The sequence below is a fragment of the Salvelinus namaycush genome, chromosome 31 (genome assembly GCF_016432855.1).
Source record: "Salvelinus namaycush isolate Seneca chromosome 31, SaNama_1.0, whole genome shotgun sequence".
NCBI lineage: Eukaryota > Metazoa > Chordata > Actinopteri > Salmoniformes > Salmonidae > Salvelinus > Salvelinus namaycush.
In genome coordinates, this window is record NC_052337.1 from 44,575,381 (window position 1) to 44,591,200 (window position 15,820).

At 42.6% G+C, this 15,820-nt stretch overlaps 1 protein-coding gene across 1 annotated transcript in view; it reads left to right on the forward strand.

Moving 5' to 3' along the window:
* The first annotated feature begins 742 nt into the window (after positions 1-742).
* Positions 743-15,820, forward strand: part of znf462 (zinc finger protein 462) — a 54,669-nt gene continuing 39,591 nt past the window's right edge. The window contains exons 1-3 of the mRNA XM_038970181.1: positions 743-965; positions 3,523-8,886; positions 9,144-9,238. Of these exons, the coding sequence (XP_038826109.1) occupies positions 743-965; positions 3,523-8,886; positions 9,144-9,238 (5,682 nt within the window). The remainder of the gene's footprint in view (positions 966-3,522; positions 8,887-9,143; positions 9,239-15,820) is intronic.

The following is a 15,820-nucleotide window of genomic DNA, read 5'->3' on the forward strand; positions in this document are numbered from 1 at the left end:
GCCATTTGGTTAGTTAGAATGCCAAGGTCAGAGGTGAACAGGTCATACCAGCTCGGAGGTGATGTTGACATTATCATCAGTTGTGTGTTTCGCCAAGGAGCAGAATAGCACTGTAGTCACAAACCTTCCTCTCTCTCTCAGTGGATTCATTCAATCTTATTTGAGAGGGAGCTCGGGCGTGATGCAATCTGAGGGAATTGTTTGTATGTGTGATGTAGATACTGGGATGCGGGCTGATGGTTCCTGCGTCCCAAATTGCACCCTAGTCCCTATAAAGGGCACTTCTTTTGACCAGAGCACTATGGGCCCTTTTCAAAAAAGTAGTGCACTATATAGGGAATAGGGTGCCTTTTGGGATGCAGCATGGCGGCGCTGCACTCCAGCTGTGGCTTATCCCAAGGTAATACAAATGGAACAAATCAACTGAGTAATCCCTCCTCATCTCGCCATTGTTCTTGGAACCATGGAACAAAACAACAAAAAAAACGGATCTTCTTCTCAGTGTGCAACGCAGTAATGTCAGAGCTGAGGAATCGAGCCTTTTCTCAATCTCTCTGTTGCATTTCTATCACAGGTTTTTAGCCTACACCGGTGCTAGGCCTAAAGACTCAGACTTTTGTGTTTCCCACCCCCGGGGCCTAAATGTGACATGTTATTGTGTGCGACTGAGACTGAGGCCTCACCCATTCTCTTTTGTCTTTCTCTCGCCAGGTTTCCCTGATTTTCCAGGGAGTCCTCAGCGATGGAGGTGCTACAGTGCGATGGCTGTGACTTCCGGGCCGAGTCGTACGACGACCTCAAGGCCCACATCCGGGATGTACACACGGCCTTCCTGCAGCCCACGGATGTTGGAGACGGAGAGGGGGGCGGGAGTCCATGCCAGTCCAGGTCAGACTCTCTGAACTCCCCCAGCCAGACAGAGGGGGAGGAAGAGGAGCAGAATAAATCTCCACAAACTGAAACGGGTAAGGGAACTGCGTCAACGGTGATGTTAATGGACAAATGATTATGATTAAGGTTGTGATTATTATGCTAAAGATCATGTTTGTTATTATTATTTATGATATTGATATAATATGTATAGGCGTATGTCTTATTCTTTGCGTACAGTGCCTTCAGAAAGCATTCTTACCCCTTGACTTATTAAAAAAAAAAATGTGTTACAGCCTGATTTAAAAATGGATTAATTAGATTTATTTTCTCACCCATCTACACACAACACCCCATAATGACAAAGTGAAAACATGTTTTTAAACATTTTAGCAAATGTATTGAAAATGAAATACAGAACATACAGTACCAGTCCAAAGTTTGAACACACCTACTCATTCCAGGTTTTTCTTTATTTTTACTATTTTCTACATTGTAGAATAATAGTGAAGATATCAAAACTATGACATAACACATATGGAATCATGTAGTAACCAAAAAAGTGTTAAACTAATTCTTCAAAGTAGCCACCCTTTGCCTTGATGACAGCTTTGCACACTCTTGGCATTCTCTCAACCAGCTTCATGAGGTAGTCACCTGGAATGGATTTCAATTAACAGGTGTGCCTTGTTTAAAGTTAATTTGTGGAAGTTCTTTCCTTCTTAATGCGTTTGAGCCAATCAGTTATGTTGTGACAAGGTAGGGGTGGTATACAGAAGATAGCCCTATTTGGTAAAAGACCAAGTCCATATTATGGCAAGAACAGCTCAAATAAACAAAGTGAAACGACAGTCCATCATTTCTTTAAGACATGAAGGTCAGTCAACCATCAAGTGCTATGATGAAACTGGCTCTCAAGAGGACCGCCACAGGAAAGGAAGACCCAGAGTTACATCTGATGAAGTTCATTAGAGTTAGCTGCACCTCAGATTCCAGCCAAAATAAATGCTTCACAGAGTTCAAGTAACAGACACATCTCAACATCAACTGTTCAGAGGAGACTGCGTGAATCAGTTCTTCATGGTCGAATTGCTGCCAAGAAACCACTACTAAAGGACAACAATAAGAGGAAGAGACTTGGTTGAGCCAAGAAACATGAGCAATGGGCATTAGACCGGTGGAAATTTGTCCTTTGGTTTGATGAGTCCAAATTTGAGATTTTTGGTTCCAACCGCCGTGTCTTTGTGAGACGCAGAGTAGGTGAACGGATGATCTCCGCATGTGTGGTTCCCATCCTAAAGCATGGGGGAGAAGATGTGGGGGTGCTTTGCTGGTGACACTGTCTGTGATCTATTTAGAATTCAAGGCACACTTAACCAGCATGGCTACCACAGCATTCTGCAGTGATACGTCATCCTATCTGGTTTGCGCTTAGTAGGACTATCATTTGTTTTTCAACAGGACAATGACCCAACACACCTCCAGGTTGTTTAAGGGCTATTTGATCAAGAAGGAGAGTGATGGAGTGCTGCATAAGATGACCTGGCCTCCACAATCACCTGACCTCAAACCAAATGAGATGGTTTGGGATGAGTTGAACCGCAGAGTGAAGGAAAAGCAGCCAACAAGTGCTCAGCATATGTGGGAACTCCTTCAAGACTGTTGAAAAAGCATTCCTCATGAAGCTGGTTGAGAGAATGCCCAGAGTGTGCAAAGCTGTCATCAAGGCAAAGGGTGGCTACTTTGAAGAATCTCAAATATAAAACATACTTTGTTTTGTTTAACACTTTTTTGGTTACTACATGATTCCATATGTGTTATTTCATAGTTTTGATGTCTTCACTATTATTCTGCAATGTGTAAAATAGTAAAAATAAAGAAAAATACTTGAATTAGTAGGTGTGTTCAAACTTTTGACTGGTACTGTAAGTTTTCACACCCCTGAGTCAATACTTAGTCGTTTTTCAAGATTAAAAAGAAACAGAAAGGCATTAAGCACAGGCAAATCCTAGAGTAAAATCTGGTTCAGTCTGCTTTCCACCATACAGGGAGATTCATTCACATTTTAGCAGGACAATAACCTTAAACACAAGGCAAATCAACAATGGAGTTGCTTACCGAGAAGACAGTGAATGTTCCTGAGCGTCCGAGTCACAGTTTGGACTTAAATCTACCTCAAAATCTACGGCAAGACCTGAAAATGGTTGTCTAGCATCGATCAACAACCAATTTGACAGAGCTTGAAGAATTTTGGAAAATAATCATGTGCAAATGTTGTACAATCCAGGCGTGAAAGCTCTTAGAGACTCACCCAGTAAGACTCACAGCTGTAATCTATGCCAAAGGTGCTTCAACAAATTATTGACTGAGGGGTGTGAATTCTTATGTAAATGGGATATTTCTGTAAAATATTTCCAAAAACATGTTTTTACTTTGTCATTATGGGGTATTGTGTGTAGATGGATGAGGGAAAAAATCTATTTAATCCATTTTGAATTCAGGCTGTAACACAACAAAATGTAGAATAAGTCTAGGGGTATGAATACGTTCTAATATTTACAGTATATTAACATTGATATTGCTATTTAAGGAAAGACTGCTTTAACATCTATTTTTTCAATTTTTTCCCCATTGGCCACTCCTTTGAAACAGACTTTTCAAGTTTGAACCAAATGCCATACAGCAAGTCAGCAAACCATCCTAACAAAACTGCAAACCAGTTATTCCAGTGCAAAATCTGTGTTCGTTACTTCAGATCAAAATCTCTGTTGTCTGAACACACCAAGAAGGTACATGGAACCTCACTAAGTGGCGGGAACTCACCTGCCTCCCATACGTCCAAACAGTCCAACTATAACATCGTTATCCATGACAGTCTTGGGAAAGTGTTCTCCTGCCAGTATTGTACATACAAGTCTCCACGCAAAGCCAGGATCCTGAAGCACCAGAAGATGTATCATAAAGGAAATCTGGACCCCCCAGAATCTCTGTCTGAGGCTGTCGATGACCCTGAGGCATTATCGTCCGACGAACCCAGTGAGGAACTAGCAGAGGATGTGGTAGAGCGTGGTATCCTGGAGTCCATGGTTAAACCTCTGGGGAAGTCAAGGGGAAACCAAGCGCTTCGAAGAGAGTGGTGTGACAACATGATGAAAAAGCACCGCAACATGGGGAAAATTATCTCAACCATCCAGCCGGGTGGAGAAGGAGAAGGAAGCGCAGGCTCTTCTAAATCTGATTCCCCCTCCTCCCCAAGAAGCCCTCCTAACTCCAAAATGGTTTTCAAAGACCTGAGTGGTAATGAAGGCTCCTCTGTAGTCAACTCCTCAGTTTTCAAGCTCAACAAGCCTGCCTCTGGGATATCACCCTATCAGTATTCACAGATTCAATCGGTAGCGCCCAACAGCACGGGATCCTCCATTTTGTCTGACAGGTCCACCTTCGTCATGTCCGATGTTTCCAACTCTGCCATGGAGATGGATTTAAGCATGCTTGACGACTCCAGGAGCACCTCTGAGGAAGATGACGAGGAACTGGGTGCTGAGGATGATCCCAATTACACCGACCCCTTGTCAACTGGGGATTCTGCCAAGCAGCTTCTGTCCGAAGAGGATAACAAGATGCTGGAGACTAAAGGGATACCATTCAGAAGGTACATGAACAGGTTCCAGTGTCCTTTCTGCTCTTTCCTCACCATGCATCGCAGAAGCATCTCCCGTCACATTGAGAACATACACCTGTCTGGGAAGACGACGGTATACAAGTGTGATGAGTGCCCCTTTATCTGCACCAGCCCTCTCAAGTTAGGCACACACAAGCAAAGTCACTCCTCAGACTGGGAGACCATGGACCTGACCAGTGAAAGCCCAGGTCCTCAGAATAACGAGACACCAGAATCAGTGAACGGAGGAAACGTTGCTGCTTCCAAAGTCAATGGGAAAAAGCAAAGTAATGTGGGCAATGATCTAAACCAGCAAAATCCTCACCGCTGTACACTCTGTAGCTTCTCGACAACCACGCTGAAAGGGCTGCGAGTTCACCAGCAACACAAGCACTCCTACTGTGACGACATGCAAGCTGCCAGCTTGGAGGGCTCTACAAATGAGCAACAGGACTCGGAATTGGAAACATTCTCCAGTTCTCCGAGCCAGGTACAAAAAACACAGACTTCAATTCTAGGACTTGGATCCAAAAAGCACTTAACTGGGAAAACTGCAAGGAAGTCCATCAATGATCTACCTTTGGATCTGTCCCCAGTCAAGAAGAGAACTAGGATTGATGACATTGCCAACAACCTTCAGAGCAAGATCAGTCAGCAACAGGAGGATCTGGTGATTAATCTGGAAGAAATGGATGATGAAGAGGAAGGAGAGCTCAACGTGAATGAAGATGCAGGCAGAGACAAGGAGGAGAACAACAGTGAGAGTAAAAATCATGGCTACGTTTACAACAAGCTTTACGAAGGCCGGGTGGGTAAAAGAAAAAGAACCCTCACGTCAAAGCTAAGAAACATTCCCATTGCAATGACACTCTCTGATGATGAGGACAAGGAGTCTGTTGATCTTAAAGCGGATCTCCAAGACCAGAGCAGCCAAGACAGCCGGGACACTTCTTTCCAGGAGAACCTCGACTATACAGAGGACTCAGGGATGGCACGATTCTATTGCAAGCACTGTGACTACCATAACAAGTCAGCCCGCAGTGTGAGCACCCACTACCAGAGAATGCACCCCTACATTAAGTTTAGCTTTAGATACATCCTCGACCCTGAGGACCAAAGTGCCGTATTTCGTTGTCTGGAGTGCTTCATCGAATACACCAACTTCAACAACCTTCATGAGCACTACATGGATCACCACCCAGAAGCCAGCAATGTGCTGAACTTCAACCAGCCAGATTTGGTGTACATGTGCCGCTTTTGTTCGTACACAAGTCCAAACGTCAGAAGCTTGATGCCCCATTACCAAAGAATGCACCCTGAGGTGAAAATAAACAACGCTATGATCTTCTCGAGTTACATGGTGGAACAGCAGCACAAGGGAGCAGAATCTCAAACGCTGAGAGAAATTTTAAATTCCGGTCCCAAGAGTTTCACCTGTAGCTCCTCCCCTTCCACGCCCAAGTCCTCGTCCAGTCCTGTGCTCAAAAGTGTTGCAAAGACGCAAGATTCAAGCTCTGAGACAGAGGCCCTGAAAGAGGTTGGTAATGTTGTGGTCTATGACTGTGACATATGCTCCTTTGCTAGCCCTAACATGCACTCTGTATTGGTTCACTATCAGAAAAAGCACCCAGAGCAAAAGGCCTCATATTTCCGCATTCAGAAAACCATGCGAGTTATCACAGTCGATAGGCCACAGTCAGCAGGCAACTCTTCTTACAACGTCAATATACCAACCCCTGCTAAGTCGCCAAGCGCCGCCATGCCATTTGGTACAGATGAGGAGATCTACTACTGTAAACATTGTGTGTACAGCAACCGCTCTGTAGTGGGAGTTCTTGTCCATTATCAAAAGAGACATCCAGAAATAAAGGTGACTGCGAAATACATCAAGCACGCCGCTCCCACCTCTGGGTTGATGAAACTAATGGATGAGCTTCAGATTGCACCCCCAAAGCAGTTTCTCAAACAGTTCAACAGCAATGGATTTGATGGGTCCAGCAATTCTCACGCTAGAGTTGTCACAGAGAAAGGAGAAGCAGAGATGCTTTTCTTCTGTCAGCACTGTGACTACGGGAACCGCACTGTCAAAGGAGTGCTTATTCACTACCAGAAGAAGCACAGGGACGCAAAGTCCAATGCCGACCTTGTACGCCGGCACACTGCAGTGGTCCGCAGTCAAAGAGAGCGAGCGCAGATGGGCCAGTCAGGCACTGCCGCCTCTGCCATAGCCCCTGCTGCTCCCACCGAGACCGAAGCATCTTCCGGATGTCTTCGCTCACTGAAGTGCAGGCACTGCTCTTATACATCTCCATACGTTTACGCATTGAAGAAGCACCTGAAGAAGGATCATCCTACTGTGAAAGCCACAGCCATGACCATTTTACACTGGGCGTACCAAGATGGCATCCTGGAGGCTGGTTATCACTGTGAGTGGTGCATCTACTCCCATGCGGAACCCAACGGGCTGCTAATGCATTACCAAAGACGCCACCCAGAGCACAATGTTGACTACACGTACATGGCAAGCAAGCTGTGGGCCGGGCCTGATACTACCGCCTCCCAGCCAGGGGGGAACGCTGGGGACAGTAAGCACTACCAATGCAGAGATTGTGCCTTCGAGGCGTGCTCCATCTGGGATATTACCAACCACTACCAAGCTGTCCACCCCTGGGCTGTCAAAGGGGATGAGTCTGTGCTATTGGACATAATCAAAGGTCCAAGATCCCAAGAGAAAGTCCACCCCTCAATGGCTAAAGGACCACCTTTCACTTTTCTTCCAACTACTCACGATGAAGGACCACTGGATATCCCTAACTCACCTCAAGAGCACCAACACCACCAATACCATCCCAGGCTCTCCCACACAAGCAACTCGATCTCCAACAACCCCTACCAGTGCACTGTATGTCTGTCTGAGTATAACAGCCTACATGGACTTCTGACACACTATGGCAAAAAACACCCAGGCATGAAAGTCAAGGCGGCTGACTTCGCACAAGAAGCTGATATAAATCCAAGTTCGGTTTACAAGTGCCGACACTGTCCATATGTGAATTCACGCATCCATGGAGTTCTTACTCATTACCAGAAGAGGCATCCGTTGGTGAAAGTCACCGCTGAGGACTTTGCGGATGACATCGAGCAGGTTAAAGATATAACTGAAGTGGATGACAAGTGCAAGACCCAAAGACAGGGTTATGGAGCATACAGATGCAAAATGTGTCCGTACACTCATGGAACATTGGAGAAACTGAAAATTCACTATGAAAAATATCACAATCAACCAGCTTCAGATATGTTCAAGCCTTCCCTCGTGCCATATTCCACTGTGAAAGATGAGGTGGTCGCTGAATGCAGTGCCACAAGTGTATCATCAGAGGTACAAGAGGTTAGCGAATTTAAACTTGCTCTCACCCAGTTCCCTATCAACAAAGGAGAAACTCATGCTGTGTTTAGGTGTCAGCTCTGCAAGTACTTCTGCTCAACCAGAAAAGGCATAGCTCGACACTACCGCATCAAGCACAACAACGTCAGAGCTCAACCGGAAGGCAAGAACAACGTCTTCAAGTGTGCTCTCTGTTCATACACCAATCCCATTCGCAAAGGCCTGGCGGCACATTACCAGAAACGTCATGACATTGATGCCTATTACACACATTGCCTGGCAGCCTCCAAGACTTTGACGGAGAAGCCCAGTAAAGTGGTGGTGCCCGTGGCATCGGAGGCTGAAGGGTCGGAGCTGAGCGAGGAGCTACGATTGGCCGTGGAGAGGAGGGAGTGTTCGCTCTGTGCGTTCCAGGCCTTCAGCAGGAAGAGCATAGTTTCACACTACATCAAACGCCATCCAGGAGTCTTCCCCAAGCGGCAACACACCAGCAAGCTCGGACGCTACTTCACTGTGCTCTATGCCAAAGAACCTGAACATGTTGAAGAGGTAACAGAAGTGGTGGTGGTTGAACCAAAGCCCGAACCAGAGGGAGAGGTTGCCGAGTGGCTGCCTTTCAAGTGTTTAAAATGCTTCCAGCTATTCAGCACGGTGAGACTTCTCTCCATGCACTACAACGACCATCACAGCGGCAAGGACCACAAACAGGACTTTGTCATCCACCCCAACCTCACGGAAGATGGGATGGAGACAGAACTCTATCAGTGTTCCCACTGCGAGTTGAAGTTCCTGGGCCTTCCTCTCCTCAGCACTCACCTGATGAACCATAACGAGGAGTTCCAGAAGAGGGCGATGCGGCAAGAGAGGAGGAAACAGCTCCTTAGCAAGCAGAAGTCGTCCGAGCCACCGGAGACAAAGCCTGAGAAAGTGAGTAGAAGAGTTTACAAAATGATGGTGATTTATCATCGCAGTACAATACTAAATGAGGCCATTGTTTTGGACTAGAATGAGAATGAGACTGTGAATAATAACCAACAGTATATGAAGCATTTTCACTGTATTGGGCTAACATAGTAATGTTACACATAGTATTGATGTTTAAAGTTTTATCGTTAGAAATTAAATCAGTTATAGAGAATATCAGTGGAATGAGTGTAAGGCTGTTAGATTTACCACCCTTTCCTTCCCTTTTTCTTTTCTTTTAGCTGGTGAATAATGCTGACAAAGCACCGATCGGCTACAGGTGTAACTTCTGTGTGGAGGTCCACCCTACTCTCAGAGCCATCTGTAACCACCTGAGGAAACATGTCCAGTACGGGGAGGTCAAAGAGGGCCATGTCAAGGTAAGATCAAATAGACAAGAATTTGGTAACACACGGGGGGGGGGGGGTCATGCATGCTCTTACAATGCATTATAACCACATCATAACGCATTATACCTTCAGGATTTAACCGGTTAAGCGTAAACGCCGCAATTCTGGGGGCTTACGTTATTATGTCATTGAATTGAGTTCGCCTCAGAAGACCCTGGGGTATCAGGTTACATATCCACAGCCACTGGAAGCTGGAACCTTGTATTAGATATGTTGAATTTGTACCTTTTGAAACAACGTTAGATCTTCAACGTAAAATTCACTCTCAGTGAAAAAACTATAGGCTGGGCAGCACCTCCTACTGGAGGGTTGATCTATCTACAGCTATTCATTTTGTCTCCCTGCTTTGCTTTGATAGTTGCTGCTGACTATTACCAATGTGCTATGGTGAGAATGATTATTGAGAGGTCTCTGAAGAACTAAACATATTCACTGTTGCTATCGAAGTCATTTCAAAGGGTAGGTTTAACAGAGAATATTAAATGTGACCGTACTTTATAAGTGATATATCATCAAGGATACTATTTAGGCCTACGGCTTTTGCAAAGTCATCAAGAGCTGATTCAAATCAACCACAGAAAACAGACAACACAAATAAGGTCTTGGCTTTAAGTTAATTATGAATATGTTGGATTCATTGAAAGAAGGGGACAAAATCAAATGTGACTTTATTTGAAGTGCATTTAACGTTTGATTGGATTGGAGTTAGTCCTTTCCTTTATCTTTGAGGTTTGGTTGAGATGAAGATGTGAATGCGACACATCAATTTTTAAGTTGTAGACAAACTGGGATGTTGAATTGTGTTTGGTTGTCTGTACAACCAAATATCAACATTTGGAGGAGTTTGGATAGTTCTGCTTGGATAGGTCAGTCTGTGCCACTGACTTATTCTGGCTTTTATTCCAGTTTGTCTACAAATTCATAGTTTATATGTTGGGATTTTATGTCCCCATCTCAAACAAAAATCTAAGTTAAAGAATAGGTCTTTGGAGATCTTTACAATTGCTATAATAATCTGTGCAGAATCTCGAACAGCACTGATCACTTGCGCTATGTACTTTAAATGTATTCTCACCTGCAATCCAGGTCGTTTGGTTGTGCTATTAGATGAAGCACGGGGATACCACATTCATCTGTTGTATCAATAAACAACATGTCTGACATTGTGTTCTCGTTTGAACTTTTAAATAGTTGAACACGCAGTGATAAGTGTGACGACTAAAGCAAAAATCAGACATTGTTTTCCCATTGGAATTTGGATGTGGTTTTAGACGGTTAAAAACATATTGGAAGTTTAAGGTTGGAATCTCATTGATCAACATCTCAACCAAATATTACCCAATTATCCACGTTGAAATGATGTCGTGTGCCCCGTGGGATCGTTCTACAACAAACACAAATGGTTTTATATCAAGTTTAAAAAAAATAAAAATAAAATAGATATTTGTAGATGTGAAACAAAACCTTTGTGTTCTTCACAGATGGACAACTTTTAGAGGAGATTAAAGCGGAGATGGTTAAACATTTGTGAGTTTCAGAAGGGGAGGGACACAAGAATGAATAAAAGCCGTGACCCAAAAATAAGGCTACTTTTCCCTAACCACAAGTTTTATCATCATTTATTACAGTAATAAGGTAGCTAAAATCATATAGGATGTCATTTGTAAAGTTGATTGTAAATATATGAAGATTATCCCAAAACATAATGTATGTCAGGCCATATTCGCACATTTTTCATGAATAGGTTGTTCATAGCGTATGAAATCATAATATTTTCGTACGATTCATACTATTTACTACATCTTGTGGTTGGAAAAGTGAATACAACTCATAGTAAATAATGAAAATCTGAGCTTTCTAGCAGTATACAGCATTACTGGGTACTGTTCATGGCCCTCTCATAAGAATTGTTTTTATTCCGGCATTGGAATCGTCCTGTTATGTCTAACAGGTAGTAAAGTGTTACCCAGTTTTTCATATTTGTTTACACCATTTACTAGTCAATTAAGTTAGTATATTTAGTGCATTTAATTTCCTTACGCATATAAATCTTGCGCCTATACAGTGGCAAGAAAAAGTATGTGAACCCTTTGGAAATACCTGGATTTCTGCATAAATTGGTCATAAAATTTGATTTGATCTTCATCTAGGTCACAACAATAGACAAACACAGTCTGCTTAAACTAATAATACACAAACAATTATAATACACAAACAAGTCTTTATTGAACACACCGTGTAAACATTCACAGTGCAGGGTGGGAAAAGTATGAGAACCCTTGGATTTAATAACTGGTTGACCCTCCTTTGGCAGCAATAAACTCAACCAAATGTTTTCTGTAGTTGTGGATCAGACCTGCACAACGGTCAGGAGGAATTTTGGACCATTCCTCTTTACAAAACTGTTTCAGTTCAGCAATATTCTTGGGATGTCTGGTGTGAACTGCTCTTGAGGTCATGCCACAGCATCTCAATCGGGTTGAGGTCAGGACTCTGACTGGGCCACTCCAGAAGGCGTATTTTCAGCCATTCTGTTGTTGATTTACTTCTGTGATTTGGGTCGTTGTCCTGTTGCATCACCCAACTTCTGTTGCGCTTCAATTGGCGGACAGATAGCCTAACATTCTCCTGCAAAATGTCTTGATAAACTTGGGAATTCATTTTTCCGTCGATGACAGTAAGCTGTCCAGCCCCTGAGGCAGCAAAGCAGCCCTAAACCATGAGGCTCCCTCCACCAGACTTTACAGTTGGGATGAGGTTTTGTTGTTGGTGTGCTGTGCCTTTTTTCTCTCCACACATAGTGTTGTGTTCCTTCCTAACAACTCAACTGTAGTTTCATCTGTCCACAGAATATTTTGCCAGTAGCGTTGTGGAACATCCAGTTGCACTTTTGCAAACTTCAGACGTGCAGAAATGGTTTTTTTTGGACAGCAGTGGCTTCTTCCGTGGTGTCCTCCCATGAACACCATTCTTGTTTGGTGTTTTACGTATCGTAGACTCGTCAACAGAGATGTTAGCATGTTCCAGAGATTTCTGTAAGTCTTTAGCTGACACTCTAGGATTCCTCTTAACCTCATTGAGCATTCTGCGCAGTGCTCTTGCAGTCATCTTTGCAGTCAACTCCTAGGGAGAGTAGCAACAGTGCTGAACAGTGCTGAACAAGCAACAGTGCTTCTCCATTTATAGACAATTTGTCTTACTGTGGACTGATGAACATCAAGGCTTTTAGAGATACATTTGTAACCCTTTCCTGCTTCATGTAACTCAACAATTCTTAATCTTAGGTCTTCTGAGATCTCTTTTGTCCGAGGCATGGTTCACATTAGGCAATGCTTCTTGTGAATAGCAAACTCAAATTTTGTGAGTTTTTTATAGGGCAGGGCAGCTCTAACCAACGTCTCCAATCTCGTCTCATTGATTGGACTCAATTAGCTTTTGGAGAAGTCATTAGCCTAGGGGGTTCACATACTTTTTCCAACCTACACTGTGAATTTTTAAATGATGTATTCAATATAGACAAGAAAAATACAATAGTTTGTGTGTTATTAGTTTAAGCACACTATGTTTGTCTATTGTTGTGACTTGATGGCCAATTTATGCAGAAATCTAGGTAATTCCAAAGGGTTCACATTCTTTTTCTTGCCACTGTAAATGTTAATGATTTGTATGCATATTATTCATGTGCGTGCATTCAGATTGTTAATTACTTTCTTACAAATAGAATGATGATGTATTATTATGTTTTTTTCCATCCCATAACTAATTTTAGCCCTTACCCTCTCAAAAACAGGAAATAGAATTTGAAATTATTTCAGCTGTAACTGAAAGGTTACTTCTGAAGCTGCTTTGCAAACAATACAATTCCCCTACAACTTCTCCCTAAAATCCATAGTGTCCACTGAGTCCGACTTGACTTTTGACTCTCAGCCCTAAGAGACCCCACACTGCCAAAGTCTGTTTTTACGGATGGCAGGGTTCTGTTTCCATTTTTTTTTTTTTTTGCAACGGAGACCCCTGGGTAGACAGTCTGTCAACTTCCCCTGGAGAAAACAAGCGAGGTAGTCCCTCCTGAACGTTGCAGGCAGGCAAGGGGAAAAGAGGCCATAACATTGAGGGCAGCGGGTAACCGTTTCAACATTAGTATTCCGATGAGGTTGCCAGGGACTTGGCAAAGGGACGGCAGGCCTGAGTATTTAACGCCTCACCCAAGACAGAAGCCAAATTAAGGCCTTGTTAGTTTTGCACACTAGGGCCAGGCCAGTCCAGGCAGTTGTACACTGAATACAGAAGATGGCATGTCTGAAGTCCTTTTCAGAATACTCTAAAATCTCAGGATATAAAATAACAAAATATTGGAAATAGGAAAAAGAAAAAGAATAACTCACAATCTACAACAATCCTTTGTGGATTATTAAAAATGTAATATTTAGGATGGTTAATAAGTGTCAACAAACAACAAATATATAAAGATAACGTTATTCCATTACTCAACAATATGAAAGCCTGAGGGGGGTTTTAACCTTCCAGACCTGGAAGTGTATCACCTCACTACCCAAGGCTTTTACTTGAGACATATAGTTAAATGCACTAAAGAGGAACAATGGGTACATATTGAAGATGAGCATACTCATCCCCAGAATCCATTTATGTGTCTATTTTCCGAAGGATAAAGCTAAAAACATGAACAACTTCATAGTTAAGAACACTTTAACAATATAGAAGAAAATTGAACATATTCTACAAGAACCAACATCACTCTCTAAAAACACAACCTGGATACCTAAAGGCATGGAAACCAGAAATGACTTGGTAACGTGAAATACACGTATTTCCATTACAGAATGAAAAAGTCATTTTGGACTGACCAACGTCGATCATTTGAAATACATATCACAAAAGTTACATATCGCACAATTTCGATTTGAAATATTTTGATCATCAGAGCAACCCATGAGGGAATCTTATTTGAGTCAGAAAGGGATGTTCATATGATAGGTAAGATGTACAAAACCTTGCAGAGAGCCTATCCAACTGACAATCTCTTAATAAAATAAACAATTTGACTCAAAACGAACTGATGTTGGCACAAGATGGAGGGAAAGTTGGAGCCTAACTAATGAAATTACAGTTCACGAAAATGTACGCTTAATCCAGTATAAACTAACGTATAGAATTTATTATACAAAAGACAAAATTCACACATTCTACAGTACAACGGCAGAGTCATGTCTTAAGTCTAAAACTAACAGCGATTCAATAATCTATGCTTTCTGGGAATGCTATAAAGTTCAAAAGTTATGCAAATGTACTTTTAATCCGTCTGTCTGCATATTTCAGAACACAGAATATGCGGGTGTAGTTAGATACCCAATGGGCTGGACGATTCCCTTCTCATCTTGAAAAAACATATATTAAAAACGTAATCCACCATCATTAACACAATGGAGAAATTGAATGACTTATTATTGAAATAGCATGGGCGATTGAGAACACAACGAATTGGTACAATTTAAGTCCACGTGGCAAACAATGCAGGCACTAAGGATAGGGGTGTCTGTAAATTGTTGTTCGTATGTTTATTTTACCCCCCCAAAAAAATATTATAGGAAAGAGAGAGCGAGAGAAGCCACCTTCATACCAAAAACGCTGGAAATTTGCCCCCAACTAAAGCGAAAAACTCACGAGAAGCGGGTGAGCGGAGCAAGCAGAGCGAGGTGGATGGAAAGGAATGTACAGGCAGAGCAGTGACTGTATGCAGGCAGAGCAGTGACTGTATGCAGGGCCGGATTAAGAAATCATAGGCCCTAAGGCTTTGAGTTAAAAATAGTTAAAAAGTAAGAAAAGATTAGCTAAATAAAAAAGGAGATAGTAACACACAAAAAAATAAAAATAATGAGGCTGTATACAAGGAGGACCAGTACCGACTCAATGTACAGGGGTGCGAGGTAGTTGAGGTAATTGAGGTTATACAGTATGTATATGTAGGTAGAGATAAAAGTAATTTGGCAATCAGAATACATTGTAAACAGAGTAGCAGCAGCATACAGTGCCTTCGGAAAGTGTTCAGACCCCTTGACTCTTTCCACATTTTGCACACACTTTTTCCACCTGGTATGTATGAAATCGTTTTTTTCCCTCATCAATCCAAACACAATACCCCATAATGACAAAGCACATTTTTGCTAATTTATTACAAATAAAAAACTGATATCACATTTACATAAGTATTCAGACCCTTTACTCAGTACTTTGTTGAAGCACCTTTGGCAGCGATTACAGCCTTGAGACTTCTTGGGTATGACGCTACAAGCTTGGCACTCCTGTATTTGGGGAGTTTCTCCCATTCTTCTCTGCAGATCCACTCAAGCTCTGTCAGGTTGGATGTGGAGCGTCGCTGCACAGTTATTTTCAGGTCTCTCCAGAGATGTTCGATCGGGTTCAAGTCCGTGCTCTGGCTTGGACACTCAAGGACATTCAGAGAGTTGTGGCATCAATATGCACAATGCCCAATATGCATGTCTGTGTGTTTTG